The sequence below is a fragment of the Lycium barbarum genome, chromosome 9, assembly GCF_019175385.1.
Source record: "Lycium barbarum isolate Lr01 chromosome 9, ASM1917538v2, whole genome shotgun sequence".
Taxonomy (NCBI): domain Eukaryota; kingdom Viridiplantae; phylum Streptophyta; class Magnoliopsida; order Solanales; family Solanaceae; genus Lycium; species Lycium barbarum.
Genome location: NC_083345.1, coordinates 35,212,830 through 35,235,561, shown reverse-complemented (window position 1 = coordinate 35,235,561; position 22,732 = coordinate 35,212,830). Strand labels below are relative to the sequence as shown.

At 36.9% G+C, this 22,732-nt stretch overlaps 1 protein-coding gene across 1 annotated transcript; it reads left to right on the top strand.

The window, feature by feature from the left end:
• The first annotated feature begins 1,885 nt into the window (after positions 1 to 1,885).
• LOC132611244 (uncharacterized) lies at positions 1,886 to 16,330 on the top strand. Its single transcript, XM_060325668.1, has 8 exons — positions 1,886 to 2,287; positions 2,370 to 2,505; positions 2,810 to 4,092; positions 4,540 to 6,011; positions 8,415 to 8,545; positions 8,642 to 9,411; positions 12,584 to 12,696; positions 15,825 to 16,330. Exons 1-8 carry the CDS (start codon positions 2,210 to 2,212, stop codon positions 16,123 to 16,125), a joined length of 4,284 nt encoding a protein of 1,427 aa, XP_060181651.1. The 5' UTR covers positions 1,886 to 2,209; the 3' UTR covers positions 16,126 to 16,330.
• Positions 16,331 to 22,732: the final 6,402 nt, after the last annotated feature.

Below are 22,732 nucleotides of genomic sequence, written 5' to 3'. Positions count from 1 at the left end.
AGATCGCCTTTTCCATTCTTTGTTATTTTTCTTGATTATCTGCCCTTCTTTTTTATATGTTTTCCCCTTATTGTTTTCATCTTAATAATTTTTGCTCGCGTAATCCTACTCTTCTTTGTATTCATCCCAACATTTTTTTCGCTTCTCCTTTTTTCCCACTCTTTTTTTTATGTTCTTACCTTTGCTTGGTCAATTCCTCCATAAAATCAGTAAGTATTATCATCCTTCTTTTAAATAATCAAGTCAAACTCGTCCTTCTCTTTTTATTAATTTAATGAAATGATTAAAAAAAACCATATCCTAATCATTATTTATGTCCAATATGAAACATTCAAAAATAATCTTGGTTATAATTGGTTATCTTCCGCTTCTATCTTCTACATTTGGTTTATAAAGATCACATGTCGATAAAGTTCATCAATGTACACATGTCGATAAAGTTCATCAATGTACTTCAATATTTATCAAGAATTATTCATTCTTGATGAGTATTTTTACGAATGATCTTGCTTTTGTAATTTTATACAAATTTTTAAATCTTCCATGCGTATTGCAGTAATCTATGAAAATGTGAAAATTTGAGGGCTGCATTAATTTTACATATCAATAAACAACTTTCTTATGAATTGAAATGTAGTTTGAAAATTACAAACTAATTTTACATTCTCATATTCCATCAATAGGTTTGTTAAGTTGATCCACATGATTGCGGAATGATATATAGATACTTCCTTAAGCACACAAATATATGTTGGCTTCCTCACCATGCTTCTACTTTGAAAAACACTCTGGACACATAAAAAATGAACCTCACCAATGAAAAGAAAAAACAGAAGAATAGTTAACTAAGCAAATAAAACCTTTAGAGAACACTATAATTCATACATAGAAATAATTTCTCTCAAAAGAATTTCGAACAATGATAGTTAGAGCATTACCATCTCAATAGCATACTATATTTGTATGTCGGTTCGGTCTTAAGAGCAAACCAATTTTTTTTTTTTTTTTTTTGCATGAAATGGGAAAAAAGAAAAAAGGAGAAAAAATTGTTGACAAAAAGAATGCTAGAATTGTTAAAGAAAAAAATTGTAATTCTAAAAATTAACAGATAGAAAATACCAAAAATGACATTGAAATTTGATCCGTCTCTTGGGCAAGATCCTTTTCTATTGCTATATGGTATGTCCTCGTAGCCATAGTGAGATTAGGACAAGAAAAATTACATAGTGTTAATCTTCATCATCTGCAACAAAAGTTCTAATGAGATTAGGACAAGAAAAATACAAGATTACAAAGAATCTACTAATCATAGACAAATTTCTAATGAGATTAGAACAAGATTACAAGGAATCTACTAAATGTAGACTACACATAGCATAAAAGAAAACTACTCTAAGTCTCCAACAAAGTATTACAGAGCCTAGGTAGAAGAGAAGCTTTCAATTATGGCTTCTCTGAATGGTATCTCAATTTTTCCATGTTACACCAATAAGACTTGCTCATAAGGAAAGTAAAAGGTTCTTGAAAGAGATTGAATCACGACTTCTCCTTGTCTGGTCTCTCAATTCTCCTATATTAGCATACCATTAAGAGGATCATCTAATGCAAAATTATATAATTGGGGGGTTATGAACATCAAAGGTTTGAGAGTTATGGATATTAAAATATCAATTAAGAGTAGAATTTATGAAGATATAGAGGTGAGTTATGAAGATGACTTTTTGAAATAAAATAATTGAGAAAAATGAGAAAAAAGTCCAAAAAAAAAAGAGAAAAAAGATAAATAGAATCCTTGGCCAAAGAGAGATGCCACATCAGCTTGCTTATGCCTAGCTTTATTTTATATATAGATTTAGTTATTCCTTTGACTTATCAATTTTTATGTAAGCGTAAAAGGAAAAAAAAGAAGAGGCGAACTCATTTATGTCTTAAGATAAGTTTTCTTTGCTAAGGAGACACCAGAGTGAGTGGCAGCAGTATTTTCATAGTCATATTTGAGTTGAGTAACCCTGAGTGATAGGCGGCGGACCCGGTTTACCACTGCGTCTGCGTGAATGATGAAACCCGAACCGACTTCACAAAACCCGGTTTAGTCTCCACTTGATATGCCTGTATCCATCCGGTGCTTAACTTTAACTGTTTAAGAATTCGAAAATAGGGTTTAGCCGAGGGTTTAGCGAATGTGAGCCCTAGTGCTAGTAGTTTCCATATGTATGAAGAAACATCAATGGCGGATGATGTAATGATTAAACACGATCAACTTACTAATAATCCCTGCTGTATTACTGTAAGTTTATTCACTTGTTTCTATTATTGATTTCTTCTTCTTCTTCTGCTGGCTGATTTTTGGATTTGGCTTTGCATTGCAGTGGAAAGACAAGTACATTAAATTGAAAGAGGGGTACACCAAGCTTGAAGAGCGAAGAAATGCTCTTCGTAAAGGTCTCTCCATTTATGAACAACAAGTCAAAAAAATGCAATCCGAAAATTTGTCTCTCACCAAAGGTATAATTACTGAAATGGCATTTTTGTGTATTAACTTACAACTAGAAGGATTGACAAATTCGTAAATTACCACTGCAAATTAAGACCATACCAGGCTAAGAAAATGCTAGTAATACTTTGACTATACCAGTCTGCTTGATGATTAAGAAAGTGCCTAGAAATGTAAACACTTGGTGTATTTATTGGTGTCATAGCAACTTGGTGTGTAGTGAGAATATTGTATTGTTAGACACTTACATTCTTTGATCGTCTGTTTTGTTTCTTGTCACTGACACACATTGCTTTGCTGCTGTCTTTTGTCCAGCTGTTGATGATGAGAAACTTAGGGCAAATAATGAAAAGGAGGAAAAGGTAAAGGAATCTGCTTTAAGGGTTTCTTTAGAGAGTGAAGTTGCTGGGTTGAAGAATGAGATTCTTTCCTTGAAGAAAAATGATGGAGGTAGAGAAATTACAGAGCTTAAGGAGCATCTCTCTCAGAGGGAAACAAAGGTAAATGAGCTCAACAACCTTCTTGAGAAAGAACGATTGAGAGCAGATTCGGAGAAAAAGAAGGCCGACTTGGAGAGGAAAAAGGCGGATGACTTGAGGACAAAATGGAAGGCTGAGAAAACAAGGGCTGTTGAAGAGAGGAGACTTGCTGATGTTGAAAGGAAAAGAGCCGAAGGAAATAGACTTAATTTGGAAAATCTGAAGAAAGAAGCTGATCAAGTGAAATCAAAGTTGGCTTCGGTGACTTTGGAGTTTGAAGATGCTAAGAAGAAGCTTGAGGCAGAAAGAGAAAACACATCTAAAGAGAGAAAACGTGCAGATGCAGCAGTGATGAAAGCTGCTGACCAAAAAAAGATTGCAGAAACCAACCACAAGATTGCCATGGATGAAAAAAGTCGTGCTACTGATCTATATCGGCAGCTGGAACAGGATAGACGAGAGATTGATAATTTAAAGAAAGAGATAAGTGAACTCATGTCATCTGGTAAAATGGTTAACACCGTACCTCGTGAAGGGACAACTCTTGGAACTGCTCAATTATCATCTGAGCTTGGTCCAGGTGCAGTGGAGAGAGATGTTACCATGGTAGATGTAACTCTGAATTCTGGTGCAGCCCAAAAAAGGATCCAGGAAATGGAACAGAAGGTGCTGGTTGAGAAAAAGCGTGTTAAATCAGCGATGAAAAAAAAGAAGAAGCAAAGAAAGGCTGCAGAAGCATATAAAAAGAAGGCATCAGAAGAAAAAGATCGTGCTGATCAGCTTTCTGAAGAGGTTGAAAATTACAGAAAAAAGGCTGATGAACTGCAGAAGGAAATTGAAAAGCTAGTTTCTGCAAGGTCTTTTGTTGCTTGTCCTCTTCGTGCATATGATAGTAATTTACATGTTGAAACTGCTAAAGGTAAGCTGTTGAAGAAGCAATTGAAGTTTGAAAAGAGGCTGGTAAAGCATGCCAAAGAAGTAGCCAAGTTTGAAAAAACCCGTAATTATATACTACAGCAAAATCTACGTAGCTTAAAGCAGGAGTTTGTTCATTTCTCAAGACGTCTAAATATATTGGATGGTTGCTTCTCTCAAGGTGATGAGCATGACCTGGAAAAGGTTTGTTTCTCTCGTGCTTGGTATAGTTAAAGCTCTTATGTAGTAAGAAGGTGTTTTTGATCAAGTTTTTCTCAAGAAACCTTGGGGAAGTATGTCTTCTATTTGGAAATTTTCTACCAGAACCGGAGTTGGTAGGAACAGAAATTGTGACTGTTTAAACAATAAGCTTAACGTTTTCAAGAATTTGCTGAACTTCATTAACATTTGTTTTTTTGACTATTTTTGGCGTCATGCACGCTCTCGCAGAATGTTCATCAGAATTTTGGAAATAGTATATGATATATTCAGAAAGAGCTCAGTTGTTTATACCTGCTCCATTTTCATAGATATACCCATTTACTTTTATGTTGGTTTGTTTATTCCCTTTTCCCTTTAATTCCTTTAATTAAATTGATGCAATCTGTGGTTCAACGGTTTCTTGTTGATACAATATTCCTGCTGGTGCAGGTTTGCAGCTTCAACCTGAAAAACAATTATTCTGGTTTTGAAGCTTGTGATACGCACTGTCATCTTGGAAATGATCCTGTGCAGTTTGGTGCTGTTGTGTCTGATCCATCCAAGCAAAAGATAAAATGTAGTGTACCTTCGCTTCCTGTATGTGGAGGGAACAACCCTGGGTCAATATCAGGTATTAACTCTAAATTGGAGCCTTTGCTTAGAGGTTCCAACAAAAAAGCGTTACAGAGTTCTGCCATGAATTCCAGTTCGACATCTTTTTCTGATAGGCTATTGGTGGGCTCACAGGAAAGATGTGCTTCCATCACAACATCAGCTTTATCAGCTGAAGGAAAATTGGACTTAGAACCGACCATATCCAGTTTGTCTGGAGATGCAAGAAAAAAGTACAATGAGAATGTTGTAGCAATTGCTGAAAGTAATATCAAGAGTCCTATCAGTTGTATTTCTACTGACAGGAGAGCCTCACATCATAAGAAGATGAGGAGATCTATTGATGACGTTGAATATAATGGAAACTTAAATTCCGAGGGTAACAAAAGGCAAAGACAGCTGGCACAGAAAACTTCTTTACATGATGGTATGTTGAATAGTATAAAAGATGGACATCATGATGAGGAAAAGCATTTGGTAGCTGGCATGCAACATGATATGTGCAGCGAGCATTTTAGATCTCACAAGAAGAAAAGAAAATCCCGTGAACTAGGCATGCAGCCTTTAAACAGTTCTGGTGTCATACCTGATGTTTGCGCACATCCATCTCCAATGTTCTATAACCTTCCACAAACTGCCCAGGATTGGAAGGATGGGAAAGATGATGATCTGGGAGATATTGATGAACTTGTCGGTGGTGATTATATAAAACTTCTCAATTTGGATAACGATAATGATGAAGAGTCTTATCGTCTAGCAATTGAAATGCCTTTATCGCCTACACTTCCTGAGATTCAGTACCGTAGCAGTGTGGCACTTGAATCGAGTAACACACCTTTATATGAGGGATTCTCAAATGCAATGGGGACTCTGGCTTCATCAGGAAATTTTGATGTTATCAATGTGCAAATTAATCCTAACCAGTTAAAACACCGTGCCTTTGATCCTCCAAAAAATTCATCATTACCCGAGAAAAAAGATCATGTTGATTCAGCTAAGAGATTAAGCCTTGGTGCCGCTTCCAAGTTATCTTGCAGTTCCTATGCAGATGCATCGGGAGCATTGTGCAGATCAGATTTGGCTGCTCCTGCAAGTGAGGGGTTGCAGATTTCACTGGAAAGGAGAGTGGTGTCATTATGGGATGGTTTTGTCAAGTATTGTGTCATCTTTTCAAATGACAATGAAGAGAATAGCATTTCAAGTGTTTACCGTGCTACCAGCAGTTGTCTTGCTCAATGCTCTGCATCAGCAGATACTTCTCTTGGGAGTATTTTGGTGACTCTTTTGAATCTTGAAGAAATTTCAAACAAGTAAGCTATCTATTCAATTGTTAGTCAGGTTTCATGCTTGTTAGTTAGGTTTCATGCTTACTTTGCATTGGGCATAGCAAAATCATGTCCATCTATACTATGTTTTTTTATCAGGGATGTTCACCTATACTTTGTTCTTGATATTTCAATATGACATAATCATCTCAATGCTTTTTTACTTTCACATGTTTATAAGAGCCTGTTTGGGAAGCCACCTTGTAATTGGTTTGGGTGTTACACATTATTGGGCTGGTCATATATCTGGCCAAGTAATTACTTGCTCCGCATGGAATTAGGTTTTATTGGGGGAGTAATTACGCTCCTCCATTCTCAAGGGAGGTGAGAATTGCTGGTAATTATATGGTGTAATTACAAGGTGACATATCAAATATATTATTCGTTTTATACTCTTGGGTCACTTACCAATGTCAGTAATTGATGATTACACAGTTCGAACAATTTCGGATTTACCTCTATCTCTTCCAAATTAAATATACGAGGAACAATTATTAACAACAATTTCGTGTTCTACTAGCTTTGTTTTCTATTCATTAATATAAATATTTATTATAGAGAAACACATTCTAAATTGATATCTATCCTTTTTTTTTTTTTAAAAAAATGCAATTTTATATTATATTCACATGAGCTGGAAGATATCAGTTACTCCTTACTATAGTATTAGTTACCCGTTTATAATTATTAAATATATTTGTAAAAAATATGTATTTTATATACCTAGTAATAAATAATATTTAATATTTCGTAATTTCGTACACACATAATTGTCATACATTAAAATTTATTTACTTGTTAATTTAGAAAAGTTTTTATTTTATTTAAAGATTTATTCTAAATTAAAGAATATCTAACTATGTAATTACACTTGTGCAACCAAACATGACTCAGGGAATTGCTTTGTAATTATGCTATGCAAACAAATTTTTGTAATTACTAGGCTGTATTGTTACTAACCTAGTAATTGGACAGTAATTTCCAAACACACCCTAAAAGTTAGAAGGTAGGATTTAGCCCAAGGCCTGCACATATTAGAGAAGAGAAAAAATATCTATCCTAAGGTCAAATGGCCATGGATGAGATTCAAATATATGCCACTTGACAGCCTGGATTTTTTTCTTGAAAGTGGTAACAGTATATTCATCAGCACAAAAATCTGTGCTGCTCCTGCTGGAAGCCAAATTTACAAAAGAAAACAGTAAGTCCTACTATCCTATCCTACTTAGAGAGGATCCAAAATCTGTAATATTGACTCTGATTCTCTAACTTGTGTGGACTCTTCACGTCTGTTGCCGCATGTCGGATTCTCCAACAATGCACTAACTTTGGAGTGTCCAACACACAACCATCGATATTTTTGAAGAGTCCGAGCAACATAGCTGATTCTACTACAAAAAAGTTTCTTTACACCAGATATGGAAAAAAAATATGTTCAAGCTTAGTCTTCTGTAAATAGTTTTGTTTGCCATCAAAACACCTAGCATTCCTTTCTCTCCGAACTTTCCAGATACAAGCTGGGATGGCCTTTCAGCATATCTTGTTCCTTACATTCTTTTCTTCAATGTTCAAGCATCTCAACAGGTCATAGGTATTCTGTGTCACCGCCCATTTCGTTCCCCAGGGTCAAAAACAACTGCCACAATTGATCAGTTACTCTACAATGCAAAACAGATGGCTATTGTCGTCTGGGCTTCCTTACAAAGAAAGCACCTGGAGCTCAATTGCCAGCCTCTTCTTTGTAAATTCTCATGGGTGAGACATGCCTTATTTGCTATAGCCAGACATGACATGACACTTTGAAAGGAGTTACCTTCCAGGTCTCTTTCCAAGGCCAACACACACGTTGATCCCCTGCATTACCTAACCATATGTATGCTCCTCTCACTGTGAATCTCAAGCTGCTATCCCCTTCACTGTGGCTGTTTGTAACAATTGAAAAGCACTTGGTGTTTTGGCACATGTTGATTGTGATCAGAAAGGATGACTTACAACATAGAAAAGGAATCACTCGTTAATAATGAAATTAGGAGGTTCAAGGTTGTGATGATGATGTACGGAGGTTTATATAATTTTTTTGATAAATTATCCTGGATTTGTTTTTTTTAATCTATTCTGTTTGGCTTCTCTTCTAGATGCCTTATTTCTTATTGCAATCTGGAGTGTTTACATATTTTAAGCTGTATGCATGAATTAAGATGCTTTGAGCCAAATTGTCATTCTCAGGCGTGCATGACGTTCTTAGTTTATGTGCATTAGTCTTGTCCTTGTTTACCTCAAGTGTTATTCCTATGCTTCATTAGCATAGCAAATGTTTTCAAATTTGAATACATGTTGATAATGAAACAGGAGCTAACATTTTACCTTCTTTCTTGCCACTCTTTTCAGGGAGAAGACATGTGTCCTCCTTTCGCTCTTACTACTCTACATTTCTGATACTGTAACGAGAGCCTTTGGAGACGATTGGGAGAGAGACCTGGTCCTTTTCATAAATACTGTTTCTCAGCATATATATAAAGGTTCCTGGCCTTATTGTTTATTTGCATTAGCAAGATGTTTCGCAGAAACTTTTACATTGTATATTCTAAGCTATTCCTAATCTTCCATATTTGCAGACCTCTCACTTGAAGATACGAGAAGGATATTTGTGGAATCTTGCAACTTGTATGATGTACTTTCTCTTATGGAGGATTTTCTTTTGCATGGTAAATTGCTGGTGCATGCTGTAAGTTCTGATTCAAAGCTTGCATCCGATTCAGGAATCAATCTTATTTTGGATGGTCGTAGTATAAGCTTGTGCAAGCAACCAGCTCCTACTCAGTTGTTGCTAATTGGAGGCATTTTGCTAGCATCAGTATGTGCCGCAGTTGACCATGTTGGTTTTGTTTGTGAGGCTTCCTGCAACATTTTAAGGATGCTGAGATCTGATGCTCTAAATATTCTTCATGTATTTGCTTATCTATGTGGTTCTAAATACTTTACCTTCAAAGAGTATGGTTTAGCTATGACTGTCGTGAAGTCATTGGTGATGCTTATTCACAAGAATAGATCATCTCCTAGTCCTCTTTCCTGTGTTCCATCTTCGTTTGAGTCTCTGTCTAGGATTTGTTCAGGTTGTAAGTGCCCATTTTCAGAGGGTGCAGCTACCATGGATATTGTTGCATCCTCACTCTTGGATAGTCTTAAGAATTATGCTTGCTCTGCTGTGGGGTCAGATTTGATGGAATCATTGAACTCATCAAGACGTGGAATCAGATCTGATGGAAGGATAACTGAGGAATCCTCAGATGGTGTAGATTTAGTCCAGTCGGCCTATGTTACTTCTGGGGATTCATGCCAGTTGATTGATACCCTTGCACTGGTGGAGCTTGTTGCAGGTTTCATGGTATGATTATTTCTTTTTTTGTTTCCTTACTCTATAATCTTGTGAACTTCTATCCTCTTTGTTGTTTCTCTGTTATTTCTTTTCGGATCATTCTTTTTCTTTAAATGAATGACACTACTCTGTTGCAGGACACAGTGTCATTCTTTTATAAGTTTAAAAGTTCCGGCTCAATACATTATCAATAATTAGTGAAAAAAAACAAACTTATCACAAGGCAGTGATAAGTACTCTCGCATACTACTGGCTTCTTTGTGTTGTTAATTCTTTAATAAAATTATTTTACCTTATCTAGTTGAAAAAACATAGTATTGCTTTGTGCTGTCCTTTTTATTGCTTGGAGAAGTGTGCAGAAATGTTATTCAAATGACTAGGATGTTTTTTTATGCATTCTTTGTAGTATCCATATTTAGGAACCCCACTTGTAAGGAGAGATCCAAAATCTGTTCGTTGTTCATTCAGTAGTGGATGCTGATTTCTTAAAAGTAATTACCGCACCGTTACTTATTGTTGCAGATGGTAAAGGAGTAACGCTTTAGCTTAACAATTAAATTAATCATTGAAGCCTTAATTTGTTATTGCTGGATATACAATATGAACAGTATGTAGCTCAAATGATGAGTGCTTGATGAATCTTCTGTACAAGTTTGTTCAAATCTGCAGCCTAGTTATTTAAATTTTTGCAGAGAGCTCTTGTACAAATGGTGTCTTAAAATTCTTTATAATTGCTTTAGAGTTTTTAAAATTTTATTTGTAGAAAAGCTAAAGCTACTCTTACACTTTTTTCATATGGAAGTATTTAGCAAACAACTTGCGACTTAGCTTCATAGATCACGATCAAACCTTGACGAGCATTTTTTGTCCACGAAACCTTATGAGGTCCGAAATGCGGTTGAATCTTCTGCTGAAGGGGTCTCCTTAGATTGAATTTTGAGTTTGTATCTTGTTTGACATTGGTATATAGGGTTCTGTGACGGTGTTTATTTTTCCTTCAATACGTAGTTTGCCAGAGCTGCTCTGAGGTTCAGTAAATTATTGCATTTAATCCAGGAATATAGATGATAAATTGGATATAAAAATGGTAGACCTCAAGATATAGATAAGGAATGTAGTGTCAGAGAGGAACTTAGGGGCTTTGTTTTCAAGAGTATTAAAACGGGCATTTATCCAATATTTGTTTTTCTTTTTGAGAGGATATGACTGGATAGTGAAGGGCATCAGAATTATGAACTTCTCTTGGTTCAAATTTATCCATTCCCTCAGGGGATAACAGGGTGCTTTTACTTGCATGCTTCTCTCTTTCCTCCTCTCACGCAACCAAACACGCTAACTTCCCCTCCCGTCCTCTTGCCCATTCACTACAAGATCTTCCATGCTTTGCCACCTGTTGTCTCATACCTGCCGTTTGCCTCTCGTCAATATTTTTTTTAATTGATCAAGTAAAAAGTTTCATTGATAATAAGAAGTCCAACTTGGCCATATACAAGAAGTATACCAAAACGGGGAACCTACAAAATACGGTTCTCTCCAAAAGACACCCAGTCCTCTAAACTAACAGGAACTGCATGGAGTGCACCAAAAGAAAATAAGGGATCGGAGACTACTCCTTAATTGAGCTAAGCTCATCTCCACCCTTCAAAAGCTCTCCTATTTCTGTCTTTCCAAATGACCCACATTAAAGCAAGAGGAGTAACATTCCGAGCCTTGTGCCTTCTTCTCCTAGCTCCACTCTTCCAGCTCAACATCAACTCCTCCACAGATCTTGGCATAGCCCAGGAAACGTCAAACCTTCTAAAGATATCCCACCATAACCTCATGGCTACCTTACAATGTTGCAAAATATGATCCACATCCTCACCTGCCTCCTTACAAAGAAAACACCAGCTTATGCAAAGAACCCGTTTCCTAAGATTCTCCGCTGTCAAAATCACCCCTCTAGTAGCTAGCCACGAGAAGAAACACACCTTCCTCGGTACCTTAGGTATCCATACCGAATCATATGGAAAGCTAACCTCCACCCTAGCCAGACGCTTCTCATAGAAGGACTTGACAGAGAACGCTTTATTATTCCCCAACTCCCAACTCAAAGCATCGTGTCTGTCGACTGGCTCGCATTGCTTGTGAAGTAAAGCTAGCAATCTCTGAAGCTCGGTCACCTCCCAATCTTGGTAATTCCTCCTGAACCTCAAATCCCAAAAAATCCCATTCCCTTGTGTTTCCCTAACTTGTTGAACGGATAATTCCCTTTGGTCAATATATTTGTTGCTTTTAGTTTTTTCTGATTTTATTAGAATTGTTTGGAGACCTTATAATTTTTTTTAGAATTGTTTGGAATTAGTCTTGTCATGTAATAGATGGTAACAGTCTCAACAAAACAAAAAAGAAGCCTTGTCATGTAATGGGTAATGATTAACTCTTTTATGATTTAATTTACATAGATTAGTTATAGGTTATTTGATTCATTTAGGTCAAAACTTTTTGGCATGAACGTTTTAATCCACTCTAATTCCTATTAACCTAAAATGAGATACAAATAGTACAAATACATTAACTTAGCATGGTGCATTTACATCCTGGACTTTGTATTTGCAGAAGGATGGAAAATGCAAAAGAAAATACAAATGGATTTCATTTAGGAATAATTAAGGTCAATCTTATTGGGAATTACACCATTTAATTGGATAGGAGTAATATTTGTTCCCCTTTTAATGTCTTTCAGTTAGTTCTCACACAATTATTCTCTGTACTTAGTTCGTCGCGGTTTATTTGGGCTAACAAGGTGTACTTCTATATTGCAATGAATGGCTAGGTTGCATGGTGGTTGTGAAATTCTCTCTAAGTGATTCGTCAAGCAGACATGGGAGAAATTGAAGTTTTAATGCCTACTACTTCTCCACCCAAATTCTTAATTTTTTAACTCCTAAATTGTTTATTTGAATCTTCTTTAGTGCTCACTCCATCTTTTGTTGGATCTTTTCTCAACAGAGGATATTCTTGGAGAATCTTTTCCCTTTTAATATCTGGGATAATTCTATTGCTCGGATCCTATTGGGCAATAAGGTGTGGGCGGGAAGGGAGGGTAGGGGGGGGGGGGGTTAGCCAATTACTTTCTTTTCAATTCATTCCGCCAAAGTTTTTGCCTAATTCTGCTGTTTCTCTTTTGACTCTCAAGCAGAGCTGGGATTGGATGTTTGACAACATTGCCTGCCCACTATTGGATCTATTGGAATATTGTTCAACAGAGCACAATGCTGCTGCTATTACTACTCTTCTTGGCCAACTCGGAAGGTAATTGTCCAAACATGGTTAAATTATTTTCAGCATTTATCTTGCGTACAGTGCTTAAGTTATAAATGGGGAAATTTGAAAGGGAGCTCTATTTGCAGTTTTGATTGTTGTTTGATGGCCTGAGCTGCATGCTTGTGTTTTTGCCATTTTCTGATCATTTAGATGTTTATTTTTGTTTTGGAATCTTTGAAGCAGCATATTGTGAGGTAACATTGTTGTGAACTAAGTCATTGCCTTTTTTGTGGGGTATCCTAATCCTTTATTATATTTCTCTCTATCCTGATGTTCTTCAATAGTTTCATATTACTACTATATATATAACGGAGAACATCAAATTTTTGTAGTCGTCACGTGGGCGTTTTAGGTATTTTAGTTTTTGTACTTTAAGGTTTTGTCCTATTTGATGCTGCAAACAATTTTTTCCTTTGACTATTGGACAAATCACTAAGCCATTCATGTGATACTTGGTGGTAAGATTTTTCAAACTTTTTTGTTTTGTGCACATGAATTGATTCTTTTTATTTTTTTAACAGAGATTTGGTGCTTTATTACCTCAAATGGAGTTTATGTAAACTATAAGTAATTTTACTCTACTATTAAATAAGAGAAATCCACTTTTATATGAGAAGAATTACAACTTATAGTGTTTTTCGTATTTTCAAGTATCTAAATTTAATTTTAAAATATTGATATAATCTAATTAAATATTTGGCTCCGAAGATTAGTTAAATTTTCTCGAGAAGCAAAACGTGATAAGTACATTGGAACTGGGGGTACAGTTAGATACTTTTATATGTTTAATTATAATTTTATGTCATTCTTTTAGAATTGATTGAATTTTGTGTTTAGTAATAATGTTGCAATGTGCATATGCTCACAAACGCATGTAACCAACAAGGATTTCACTTGGATAAGTTCTCAATTGAAAAAACACAAATAACTTATAATATTATTAAATTTAAAAGTTATCAAAAATGTAAATCTTAGTCCTTCCGTCTCAATTGAGAAAAGATTTCAAAGTACGAAAATTAATTAATCTAATTTTATGTGTGCACTCTTTTAACATAAATTTTACATAATAAATGACTACATTGAAAGACGAACTATAAAGTATTTGTTTCATATATATATTTTGAAAATGTTTGAAAATATTATAGTTATAGAAAAATTACATTTAACTCTCCAAATGAAAATAATACAAAAAAGTCTAAAAGAAAGTAAATTTTTGACATTTTTTAATATTGAAATGCTTTTGCGGAATGGGATAATCAATGTTTTCCGTTGAGCTGAATGTCTTTTGAAAACAATCTCCCTATCCTTGCAAGGCAAGGATAAAGTCTGTGTACACTCCTCCCTTCCCAAACTTCACCCGTGAGAATATATTGGGAATGTTATTGTTGTTGTTGTTGGGATAATCATTGTTCTACATAATTTAAGGGAAAATGGTTAACTTTCTGTTGGAAGGAAAAAGAAAGTTTATAATGTAAGAAAAAAATCATTTTCATGAACTTTTCAAAAAATATTGTGGTGTTAGTTTCAAATAAAATAAAATATATTGTGTTGTTTAATTTGAAGGAATGCTAAAAAGTAATTTTTTTTTAGTATCAAAACTTGTAATTATCTAACTTAAAATTTCATATTTAACTTAATTGATTTCATCATATTTCAATAATATTTGTAGCATAAATTTTTGACACCACTTGAATATCATAATATTTATTATTATTTTTTGCAAAAAAAATAGATTAGCTAATATGAGTTCAACTAAAAAAACAAATGAAACTAATGTTACATATGATAAAGCTCAATTTGTATAATTAGAGATTATAATCTTTAAAAGTTTCAGTAAAATAGAAAATGAAAGAGCTCTCATGCATGCAGTTATTTGAATTTTATTTAAAAAGTCTAAAATATAATAAAAATGTTCCTCTGTAACTTTCAAATAATTTTTTATATTTTAATATTTTAGAAGTCTTTAAGAAATGCTGAATTGATGTTACACAAACAAAAGAGTCAGAGTAGAAGAAAATTAAAAAATAACTACAAATATAATTTTTAATATTGGCTTGGGCCCAGGCTTAGCACTGGACAAATGTCACTAGTTCAAGAATATAAGTGGCATTGTGTTATAAGTTTTTGTTTGGCCATCCCGAAAGCTTTTGACCAGTTCATCCATCCATGCACATATATGTTGGCAGTTATGTATTCTGATCGATCGAAGTACTTCTGCTCAGGGAACCGAACGGCCTCAAAATTGTTTCCCAGCTGTTTCTTCATTGGTGGTCTGTATGCTATAACACTTTGCAGATAAGAGCTTTAATGGCCATATCTATTGGCCTGATCTCCTTTGGACCGACACTGAACTCACTATTTCATTGATTTGGTAGACAGAATCTGCATAAACTAGGGCTATTCTATGTCTAGGGTTGCCAATGGAAAACGCTTTAAGGCATGGATATGGACATTAACATGAAACTATAAAGTTAAAAAGATATGTCTGTTGATAGTTTGCTTAGAATATGTTGTTATATATGATGTATCAAGAAAATAAGGTTTTTATTGCTTTAGCCGCCGCTTAAAATGAGTCGGAATTCTGAGGGGGAGTTTGGAAAAGTTTTCTAGGCCTATAGAGATAAATAAGCAAATTCCGTTTGCAGTTGGTACAGACTATCAACTTCTTATCAGCAATAGAAACCATCAAATTTCATGTAGTAGTTGGGTATCTGAATTTCCTGGTGTATGCATGATTCCGCAACCAGCTTTTGGAATGAAGTTGACGGGCAACAAAATTGGAATACCACAAGTCACTTTCTGTAAGGGCACTTGATTATTTGGCTGATGATTATTTTAGATCTAGGTACCATCTTTGTAAGGTATGTGAATGAGTAGATGCTGGTCGTCACCAACTTCCTTGACCTTACCATGAAATAAATTTGAACCTTTGGATGGATGGCTAGTTATATTATGGACCTCAAACGTTTTATCTCTTAGTTGTATTTATTTTTTGATAGGTATCTCTTAATTCTGTTTGTAATTATGTTTTAAAGTGGCGTTTCTACTTGGAATTTTGTTTTTGTTTTATTCATTTCATGCTATAACCGGCATTGTATATAAATGATCTCTTCCAGGTCTGGAGTTAAAGCTTTTGGATATGAAGATGTTAGGATTCAGAGATTAAGAAGCTCTTTATGTGCATTACTTTGCCAATGCGACTCCAAAAGAATGGGTCTCCACCTCCAGTTCTCCATTGGTATTGCTTTAATTGGCCTAATTCCTCTTAGGTTTGAGGAACTTGTTGGAACTAACATTGAAGTTACACCAGCTGCAGATCCATGTGATCCAACTGATTGCCTAAGAAAGTGGTTTGCTTTATTGAGCTGCGAGCAGCGGTTATTATTCAAGGCTTGTAAATCCTGCCAGTTTGACTAATTGCAGGGTTGACAAACAAAATTTTGGGGGAGAGCAATAGATGAAAAATTGCCGGTTTGTGTCTTTGTTGATGTAGATAATTTTCAGTACTCGAGGAGTTGTAAAGAAAAGGCGGTCCTTTTCCTATTTTTGGTCGACCTTTGCCAATTCTGCTTTTGGATTTTACTGGCGATTGTTGGGCCTTGTGCCAATTGTGTTCTTTTTTTTTTGCGCGTTCTGGCCGCCTTTTGGGGTGGTCTTTAATTTTGTCCCTGCTCTTTAATATTTGTCCTTCGCTTAACATCCAGAAATCCTAGGTTTGAATTCAAGCTAAGTAAAATAAAATAAAAATCGCAAGGCATAAGTTGGGTTTCGGTAGAGGTTGGGATTTCAAGGCATAAGTTGGGGACTCCAACTTATGTTTTAGAAGGCAAATTTTTATTCAAAATTAGGCTTTAAGAGTGGTAAAATTCTAGCAATTTTTTTCTCCCGCCTTAAGGTAGAGTTTGAAATTCAACTCAACTTATCCCTTTAGGCATAAGTGAGGGTCCAATTTATGCCTTGCAAATTCAACTTGTGACTTGCAATTTTTTTTTTTAAAATTTTTGACTGAGCGGGAGTTTGAATCTAGAATTAAGGGGCTTTTAGCGAATGACAAAAATTAAAGATTACCCCAAGCGAAGGCCATTCTTGCAAAATGCCCAATTGTGTTAGCATTTCGGACAATGGTTGAATTGAACTGACGGAACATTTTTTGCAATGCCAACAATATTATCCATCAAATTGTTTTCATATATACAAATCTCTCTATGACAGCATCTTTGGATTCGAAATATTTTGGCTGATATAGCGAATGAATGTTATACAATAATAACATAATTGACATTTAAATAATATTATGTTATAAGCAAGAAAAGAGGCATAAAACTTAATTTTTCATTTTTAATTGTCAAATCTTAAGCTTAATCATATTTTGTATAAAGAAGAATTTTTTTTAATGATAGAAATTGTATACGGTAAAAACCGGATGTATGCAAGACCGGTGAGACCAGGGACCGGGGATAAGAAGAGACAGGCATGAGTACCGAGTATTTCCTTCGGACTGGTGGAATTGCACTAATTGCGACTGATCTGAGAAAAGTGAAGCAAATCTGTTTAGTCCAGACCAAACTCCGCATCACAGCCAGTCCAGTTTCTCCATGACCGAGTTGATCATGGCCGTTAGTCCGGTTTCTCCATGACTGAGTTGATCGTGACCGTTAGTCTGGTTAATCAGTTACAAAATTGCCACGCGTCAAGATCGCTTTGTCACATTGTACTGACAGCCGTACGGGTGTCAGACCGTACGGCCTAACCTTATCCTTTTAGGGTTTTCTTTATTCTAAAAGGGCTTTATGTTGTATGTAAGACCCATAAAAAAGCCAACCCTTAAAAGTAGGGAGATGCCCCATATTTATAGTTTTGCCTTATGAGCCTTGCATACAACATAAAACCCTTTTAGAATAAAGAAAACCCTAAAAGGATAAGGTTGGGCCGTACGGTCTGACACCCGTACAGCTGTCGGCACAATGTGACAGAACGGTCTTGACGCGTGGCAATTTTGTAACTAATTAACCGGACTAACGGCCATGATCAATTCGGTCATGGAGAAACCGGATTAATGGCCACGATCAACTCGGTCATGGAGAAACCCGACTGGCTGTGATACGGAGTTTGTGTCACGACCCGGCTAGGGGGCCGCGACGAGCACCCGGTGCTACCCCACCCGAGCACCCCCTTATCGTACATAACATAACATCTAGGTGAACCATAAGTCAATTCGTGCTTTTCTTATCGTTAATCATATTGATCCCATTAGACGACCATCATCATTTAACATATCATAGGCATCTGTGCCACATCATAAGTACAAGGCCGACGTGGCTAACAAAAGATATACAAAACATGGGCCGACATGGCCGAACATCTCTACCCACATACACATGACTACGAGCCTCTAAGAGTATGACATATCGTATGAGCGGGACAGGACCCCGCTATGCCCATAATTATATACACAAAAGAATAAGTACCCAAAAGCTACGGCTCCGAAAGAAATGGAGCTCTGCTATGCAATCTCTGAATAAACAACTATGGATCAAGTCTGTCTCCCTGTGCACCTGCGGGCATGACGCAGCGTCCACAAACAAAAGGACGTCAGTACGAAGAATGTACTGAGTATGTAAAGCATGATCAACATCAATATAGAAGTATAATAGATATCATATGAAGATAGCATAGGAGGGGAGACAGTAATATCATCATCATCATGTCGCTTACTTGCATACATTGTCGTTCGTATCCCATAATAATACTCGTACCATACTTGTGCTCATATTCATATACATGTCCTTGGTCGTATTCTTATACATAGTCTTATCACATTCATATTCATATTATATACATAACCATACACTTATATACATACATAGCATTTACATAGCATACCCGAACTCATAGGATCGGTGTTTCATACATACTTAGCCAACCAAGGCTCAAGATCATACATACCTGGCCCTACCAAGGCATCAGAGTTATCCGTACCTTCTGCAGAAGTGCGCGCGCGTTACGTAATCATATACATACTTTATACATAGTTATATACATATAGTCTTACCCGGCATCATAAGCTCGGGGTCTTATCATAGCCCTTCATAGGCACACATATACATATATCATAGCTCGTAAGCATCTCTAGTCTCATTTTACTCTCATCATTATTACTATCCTCATCATTATCGTTACATTTACATTATAGACTTACTCGTCATACGAGGAACGTAGTATAATCATAGTACATATCAAGGGTCGTGAGCTTATGAGCTCGGAATGTCAACCATGTGAAGACAACATACTCATATAGAGGAATTTAGGAATTTGGCCAAGAACCATGCCTTATGAAAGAAGGGTTAGCCTTACATACCTTTCCGTCGAACTATTCTACACTTGCACGTTCCCTTCCAATGCTAGTGTTTATACCTTCATTAATATCATAACAATGGCCATTAGTCATTCACATTATCTACATTATCTAGATTCCTCAATTTGCCTCTAATCCACCCACATTCATGGTCATAACACCCTTCTTCGTCCATTCATCTAAAGTGTTTAGTTCATGATCTTAGTACCATTTATAACACATTCATATCACAACACAACAACATTCATATCTCAATTCAAACTATTTCTCAAAATGTCACTATTCATCATTCATGACCTAGTTGACCACATTTTCTACAATCCATGTATTTTAATTCTCCAATACCTTAAACATCTTGTAAAAATCATGAATCTTACCTTAGAAGTTGTAGGAACAAGCTTTGGTTGGTAATACTCTTCTTTGAGCAAAACCCTAGTTTCTGCATTTGGATTCCTTGACTTGGATGATCCTTGATGATTCCCTTATCCTTGATTCACTTGTCTTAATGTTATTGATGGCTTATAATCCTTGAAAACTCATATAATAAATGTAGAGAGAAGTTCTAGAGAGAAGTGGTGTAATGTTGTAATGAAATAAAATAAGTCTTGATCCTCATATTTAATGAATTGGAAAATCTGTGTTGGGTGAACAGTGGTCGTCCATGGAGGTTTACGGTCCGTATTCCACTTTACGGACAGTCCTTCGTGGTCGTCTTTAAGCTTAAGCAGGACCAGAGACTTTGGCCTGCATGCATGGGATTTACGACCATGGTTTACGGGCCGTAAATCACTTTACGGTCCGTCCACCAGGTCGTATTACACCTTTTCCTCAGCTGGCAGAAAGTTGAAGTTGGGCATGCCAGTTTACGACTTCAAGTTTACGGACCGTATTGCACTTTACGGTCCGTATTTTGCACTATACGACCACTGGGCAGTTTTGCCAACTTTCAATTTTTTCTCATTTCTCTACTTTTCATTCTAATCATCCACATCCCTTCACATACATTTCCCATGAAACATTATACACTCGCACTCCTCGCACACATCATTAGTCCATTTACTTGCGTACCAACGAAAAATTTCCGAGGTGTAACATTCTACCCCCCTTAGGAACATTCGTCCTCGAATGTTAAAGGCTTGGGGAATTCTATAAAAATTTCGCCAGAGTTTTCTCTGTAATGTGACACTACCACCCTGTCACAACAACCCACAACAACAATGCCTCACAGGGCAATAATACAACAACACTAGAAATTTGGCCACACACGACCTGAACGTAAAAAAAGGAAAACATGCATACCTTATGATTTTGACGTCTCATCTTGGACTTCTTCCAAGGGCTGAAATAAATGTGGGTATTTGGATCGCATATTCTCTTCTGCTTCCCATGTCATTTCCTCTCGATTGTCATTTCTCCACAGAACTTTAATTGAGGCCACTTCTTTGTTTCTAAGCCTCCGTACTTGCCTATCTAATATGGCAATGGGTATTTCATCATAAGTTAACTTTTCTGTCACTTGAATATCATTCACTGGGACGATCCTCGTAGGATCTCCAACACACTTCCGAAGCATCGAGACATGAAATACTGGATGGACTGACTCCAAATCTGGAGGTAGATCTAGTTCATAGGCCACTTTGCCTATTTTGCGCACAATTTCGTATGGCCCAATATATCGGGGACTGAGCTTCCCCTTTTTGCCAAATCTCATCACGCCCTTCATTGGCGACACTTTCAAGAATACCCAATCTTTCACTTCGAACTCTAAGTCTCTTCGACGATTATCCGCATAGGACTTCTGACGACTTTGAGCCGCTAGCAACCGATCTTGTATGAGCTTAACTTTCTCTATTGCTTGTTGGACCAAGTCTGGCCCTATCAACTTAGCTTCTCCGGTTTCAAACCACCCAATTGGGGATCTACACTTTCGCCCATATAGAGCTTCATACGGTGCCATTTGAATGCTAGAATGGTAACTGTTATTGTAAGCAAACACAATGAGTGACAAATGGTCATCCCAATTTCCTCCAAAATCTATCATACATGCCCGTAACATATCTTCAAGAGTCTGAATAGTACGTTCAGCTTGCCCATCGGTCTGTGGGTGAAACGCCGTGCTTAGGCGCACTTGGGTCCCTAAACCTTCTTGGAAAGACCCCCAAAACTTGGCTGTAAACTGAGTCCCTCTATCGGAGATAATAGATACCGGAACGCCATGGAGTCTCACTATCTCTTTAAGATAAAGCTTGGCATAATCTTCTGCCATATAGGTCGTTCTGACCGGTAAGAAATGCGCTGACTTTGTGAGCCTATCCATGATCACCCATATCGAATCATATTTAAATCGAGAACGGGGTAACCCTGTAATGAAATCCATATTAATTATTTCCCACTTCCAAGTTGGGATTTCTATAGCTTGCAATAAGCCACCCGGCTTTTGGTGTTCTATCTTCACTTGTTGGCAATTAGGACACTGAGCTACGAATTCTGCTACGTCTTTCTTCATCCCATTCCACCAATATATAGTCTTAAGATCATGATACATTTTCGTCGCTCCGGGGTGAACGGAGTAACGGGAACAATGAGCTTCTCTCAAAATCTGATGGCGTAGACCTGCCACATCGGGAACACATAACCTGCCTCGACATCGGAGAACTCCGTCTTCCGAAATGTCAAATGATGACCCCTCCTTCTGAGGGAGTGTATCTCTGTACTGCATTAGCATGGGATCCTCATATTGTCGCTCTTCTACTTCCGCTACTAACGATGAAGCTGCTGAATTCTGAATAATAGCTCCACTGCTACCGGAGTCCACCACTCGGACTCCTAGGCTAGCTAACTGCTGAAGATCACGGGCCATCTCTTTCTTTTCTGGTCGTACATCACTTAGACTTCCCATCGACCTACGGCTAAGAGCATCAGCCACAACATTTGCCTTTCCGGGGTGGTACAGGATTTCGACATCATAGTCTTTTAGCAACTCTAGCCATCGTCGTTGCCGAAAATTCAACTCTTTCTGCTTGAAGATGTACTGGAGACTCTTATGATCTGTATAAATATCCACGTGGACACCATATAAGTAATGTCTCCATATCTTTAAAGCATGGACCACCGCGGCCAATTCTAAGTCATGGGTATGATAATTCTGCTCATGTTTCCGTAATTGTCTAGAAGCATACGCAATCACCTTACCATTTTGCATCAATACACAGCCTAGCCCGACGCCTGCAGCATCACAATAAATAACATATCCTTCCAATCCCTCTGGAAGTGTCAAGACTGGGGCTGAAGTCATTCGGTCCTTCAACTCTTGGAAACTACGCTCGCAAGCATCTGTCCATTGAAACTTAGCTGACTTCTGGGTCAACTTGGTGAGCGGTGCATAAATAGAAGAGAAATCCTCAACAAATCTTCTGTAATAACCTGCTAAACCCAAAAAGCTACGAACCTCTGTAGGGGTCGTGGGCCTTGGCCAAGTCTTCACTGCCTCAATCTTTTGGCTATCCACTCGAATACCGTCAGCTGCAACAATGTGGCCCAGAAATGCCACTGAGTTCAACCAAAACTCGCATTTGGAAAACTTCGCGAATAACTCTCGGGTTCGAAGAACTCCAAGGACAATACGCAAGTGATCCGCATGTTCTGCCTCGGATCTAGAATACATCAGGA